The 4465-nt window shown below is 71.9% G+C and overlaps 1 protein-coding gene across 1 annotated transcript; it reads right to left on the reverse strand.

The window, feature by feature from the left end:
- Positions 1–300: 300 nt before the first annotated feature.
- Positions 301–2739, reverse strand: HRAS (HRas proto-oncogene, GTPase). The gene is made up of 6 exons (XM_031942573.1): positions 2677–2739; positions 2106–2238; positions 1418–1596; positions 965–1124; positions 693–825; positions 301–603 (listed from the first exon to the last, which is right to left on the reverse strand). Exons 2-5 carry the CDS (start codon positions 2214–2216, stop codon positions 706–708), a joined length of 570 nt encoding a protein of 189 aa, XP_031798433.1. The 5' UTR covers positions 2217–2238; positions 2677–2739; the 3' UTR covers positions 301–603; positions 693–705.
- Between the last annotated feature and the right edge of the window lie 1726 nt (positions 2740–4465).

Here is a 4465-nt window from a genome sequence, read left to right on the forward strand (position 1 = left end):
CCCTCTCTGTGGCGTCTCCTTATTCCTGAAGCCCCTTCCTGGGCAGCAGAGGGCACCGGCCCATTCTGGGCATCCCCCTGGGCTCACAGTCCTGTCCTAGACCAGCTTGAATCCCCCCCCCAAATGCAGAGACCCCCGGGCTCAGAGCCCTGCCCCTGCACAGTGGGCTAGACTCCCTTGGGGAAAGGCAGGGGCCAGAGGCGCCCTCCCCCGTTTCTCCAGCTGTCTAGGGGTGGGCTGCTCGCTTCCTGCACATGGCTCCTTTGGGCCCCCCCCTTGGCCCCCACAGCCACACCGAGGTCAAGACCATCCAATAATTTACTGAAATGAGCCCAGTGGGTCAGGCAGGGGGCGGGGAGGCAGAGGAAGCAGTTTGGGGCTGGGGAGTTGGAGACAGTCCGTGCAAAAGAGCCTCTGGGGGGGGGGGTCCGAGGTGCCCACTCTCGCCCTCCCTGGCAGCACCAGGAACTCCGGCGGCAGCGAGGGGCGGTCACCGCCGTCTCCCTTCTGTCTGTCGGCCCGCCTGTCCGGCCGTCCCGCCACCATCCTCTGTCCGTCGGCTCCTCCCTCCTCACTCGGGGCCTGCACCTCCGAACCCCCAGCCTGGGTAGGGACCAGAAGGCAAAGTCAGGCCTGAGTCTGGGGGGGCGAGGGCCAGGCCGGGGGATGGGGGCCCCGGGAGCCCCGCTCACCTCAACCCCGCGGTCAGGAGATCACACACTTGCAGTTCAGACACCCGGGGCCGCTCTCGTCGGGGGGGTTCAGCTTCCTCAGCTTGTGCTGCCGGATTTCCCGCACCAGCGTATAGAAGGCGTCCTCCACCCCCTGTGGAGAGGAGGGTGAGGGTGGGCGGCTCAGCCCGGGGCCCCCCTCGGAGCGCCCCGGGCCCCCTGCCCCGCCCCCCTCAGAGCAGCCCCTGCCCCCCTCGGAGCCCCCCCCCGGGCCCCTGTGGGGCAGCCCTCACCTGCCGAGTCTTGGCGGAGGTCTCGATGTAGGGGATGCCGTAGCTCCGGGCCAGCTCCTGCGCCTGGCGCGTCTCCACGGTCCGGGCCGGCAGGTCGCACTTGTTCCCCACCAGCACCATGGGCACGTCGTCGCAGTCCTTCACCCGCTTGATCTGCTCCCTGCGGGGAGGAGAGAAGTGGGCGCTGGCCGGCAGGCGGGGGTGGGGGGGGGGGGGCCGCACCTGCAGGGAGGGGAAGGGGGGGCACACCTGCAGGGGGAGAGGGGGCCGCACCTGCAGGGGGGAAGGGGGGGCACACCTGCAGGGGGGGGAGGGCGACCTGCAGGGGGGGGGGGCATCCTGCAGGGGGAGGGGGCACCTGCAGGGGGAGGGGCGACCTGCAGGGGGAAGGGGGCGATCTGCAGGGGAGAGGGGCCGCACCTGCAGGGGAGGGGGCACCTGGGGGGGCCTCACCTGTACTGGTGAATGTCCTCAAAGGACTTGGTGTTGTTGATGGCAAAGACGCAGAGGAAGCCCTCACCGGTGCGCATGTACTGGTCCCGCATGGCGCTGTACTCCTCCTGCCCGGCCGTGTCCAGGATGTCCAGCAGGCAGGTCTCGCCGTCGATGACCACCTGCTTCCTGTACGAGTCCTGTGGGCGAGGCGGCCGTGGGGGGCCTGAGGAGCAGGGACCCGGGAGGGGGGCCGGAGGATGCGGGAGAGGGATGCAGGGACCTGGGGAAGGGGGGGAGGCCCTGTCCAGGGTCCTGGGGACTGGGGGAGGGCACCATCCGGTCCGATGGGTCAGAGAGAGAGGACGCTGATGGGCTGTCAGAGGGGAAGGGCGTCCGGGGTCGGGAAGAGTAGGGGGAGGGGAGCACTATCCAGAGTTGGGGGAAGGGCACCATCCGGGGTCCTGGGGAGCGGGGGTCACAGTGCAGGGTCCTGGGGATTAGGGGGGGCAAAGGGTGCTGCCGGAGGTCCTGGGTGTCAGAGGGGGAGGGCGCCGTCAGGGGTCCTGGGGAGTGGGGGAGGGGTGGGCGCCATCCGGGGTCCTGGGGAGTGTCACAGCCCGGGGTCCTGGGGAGTTCCCGGGGCGTCAGGGGGAGGGGGCCCTGACGGGACGGCTGGGAGGCAGCGGGCGCCGCCTGGGGCGCGCACCTCGATCGTGGGGTCATATTCGTCCACGAAGTGATTCTGGATGAGCTGGATGGTGAGCGCGCTCTTGCCCACGCCCCCCGCTCCCACGACCACCAGCTTGTACTCGGTCATCGTGGCCCGGCAGCGGCGGCTCCTGAGGAGAAGCCAGATTGTCTCGGGGCCCCGGTGCCCCACCCCCCCACGCGCCCCGGCCCAGGGGCCCTGCCAGGGAGGGGAGGGAGCCCCCAACAGCCCCTCCCCCAGCCCCGGCCGGGGACACGCCCCAGGGCCGCCCCCGCCCGGCCCCCGCGCCCCCATGACTCGCAAGTTTGCAGGCAGCCGCCCCCCCCCCACCGGCCGCCCCCTCCCCGGGTCGTTCCCACCCTCGGCCGCGCCCCCGCCCCTCGGCCGCGCCCTGCCCCTGCCCCTGCCCCAGAAGAGAAAGGCCGCGGCCCGGGCGGGCCGAGCCCACCCCTCCCTCCCGGGGCCGTCCCCTCCCCCCCCGTCCCCGCCGCCCTCCCCCCGCCCGCGCGCGCAGCCTCCGCCCCCCCCGACTCCGCTCGCCGGCCTCCCTTCCCTCCCCGGAGCTCACCGGGCTCACTGCCTCCTGCGCCGGCTCCTTCCGCTCCGCCACTGCTGCCCCTGGGCCGGGGCCTCGGGCCGGGGGCCCGGAGGGGCCTGGGGCCCGGGGCTGGGGCTGGGGCCGGGCCGGGCGGCTCGCTCCGCGCATGGGCTCCTGGCGGCCCGGGGCGCGGGCGCGCGCGGCGGGCGGGGGCGCGGCGGGCGGGGGCGCGCCCCCAGCCCCGCCCCACCGGGCGCGCACGCACGAGCGCGAAGGCGTCCCTCGGACGGCTCGCCCTCCCCAGCCCCGCCGCGGCGATCCCGCCCCGCTCTCGGAACGGCCGCGTCCATTGGTTGGGCTTCCCGCCCATCACGCCCCAGGACCGTGACTGTTCCCGGTAGGTTGTCCATCGAAGCTCCTTGTTTCCTATTGGTTGAAGCGGCGATCCGTCGAGTTTCGGCCTCCTGGGTCCCGCCCTGGTCCCTTCCGCAGCGGGAGGGGAGGCGGGACGTTGGTGCGTAGGAGGCCTGGCGGATACGTCGCGCCCGCAGAACACCCGGAAGAGGAGGCGCTGCCCAGGGACTGTGGCCGCAGCGACCGGGGCCCGGAGGCTTCTGGGGATGGCGCCCCCGAGGCCTGCGTTTGCCGGCTGTCGCCTCTGTAAAATGGGAATCCCCGGGTTCTCGTGGGCATCTCGTCACACTGGGCCATGGCCCCCGGGGAGGAAGGGGAAAGAGGCGAAGCCGAGCCGGGGTGAGGGAAGCCCCACAGCGGCGCCTCGGTGCGGGGAGCATCCCGGCAGCGCCTTCCCATGGGGAGCACTGCCGTAGGGCCTCGGTGCGGGGAGCACTGTAAGGGCGCCTCTCTCCCATGGGGAGCACTGCCGTAGGGCCTCCGTGTGGGAGCACTGTAAGGGCGCCTCTCTCCCATGGGGAGCACTGCAGAGCCCCTGCAAGGGAGCACTGTAAGGGCACCTCCTCTCCCCATGGGGAGCACTGCCGTAGGGCCTCCGTGTGGGGAGCACTGTAAGGGCGCCTCTCTCCCATGGGGAGCACTGCCGTAGGGCCTCCGTGCGGGGAGCACTGTAAGGGCGCCTCTCTCCCATGGGGAGCACTGCCGTAGGGCCTCCGTGTGGGGAGCACTGTAAGGGCGCCTCTCTCCCATGGGGAGCACTGCCGTAGGGGCCCTCAAAGGGGAGCACTGTAAGGGCACCCTCTCCCATGGGAGCACAAAGCGCCTCCTCCTGGGGAGCACTGCCAAGGGCTTCCGGCAGGACATCCCCGGCAGCGCCTTCCCATTGGGGAGCACTGCCGTAGGGCCTCCGTGTGGGGAGCACTGTAAGGGCGCCTCTCTCCCATGGGGAGCACTGCCGTAGGGCCTCCATGCGGGGAGCACTGTAAGGGCGCCTCTCTCCCATGGGGAGCACTGCCGTAGGGCCTCCGTGTGGGGAGCATCCCGGCAGCGCCTTCCCATTGGGGAGCACTGCCGTAGGGCCTCCGTGTGGGGAGCACTGTAAGGGCGCCTCTCTCCCATGGGGAGCACTGCCGTAGGGCCTCCGTGTGGGGAGCACTGTAAGGGCGCCTCTCTCCCATGGGGAGCACTGCCGTAGGGCCTCCGTGCGGGGAGCACTGTAAGGGCGCCTCTCTCCCATGGGGAGCACTGCCGTAGGGCCTCCGTGTGGGGAGCACTGTAAGGGCGCCTCTCCCATGGGGAGCACTGCCGTAGGGCCTCCGTGTGGGGAGCACTGTAAGGGCGCCTCTCTCCCATGGGGAGCACTGCCGTAGGGCCTCCGTGTGGGGAGCACTATAAGGGCGCCTCT

Source organism: Sarcophilus harrisii, chromosome 6 (genome assembly GCF_902635505.1).
Source record: "Sarcophilus harrisii chromosome 6, mSarHar1.11, whole genome shotgun sequence".
NCBI classification, from domain to species: domain Eukaryota; kingdom Metazoa; phylum Chordata; class Mammalia; order Dasyuromorphia; family Dasyuridae; genus Sarcophilus; species Sarcophilus harrisii.

Bases quoted from the DNA above. Each gene is read 5' to 3' on its own strand.
- HRAS (XM_031942573.1), bottom strand. From the start codon at position 2,216: ATGACCGAGTACAAGCTGGTGGTCGTGGGAGCGGGGGGCGTGGGCAAG. The intron at 1,597-2,105 runs GTGCGCGCCCCA...CCTCGCCCACAG, and splicing joins AATATGACCCCACGATCGAG to GACTCGTACAGGAAGCAGGT. The intron at 1,125-1,417 runs GTGAGGCCCCCC...TCCTCCCCGCAG, and splicing joins GAGGACATTCACCAGTACAG to GGAGCAGATCAAGCGGGTGA.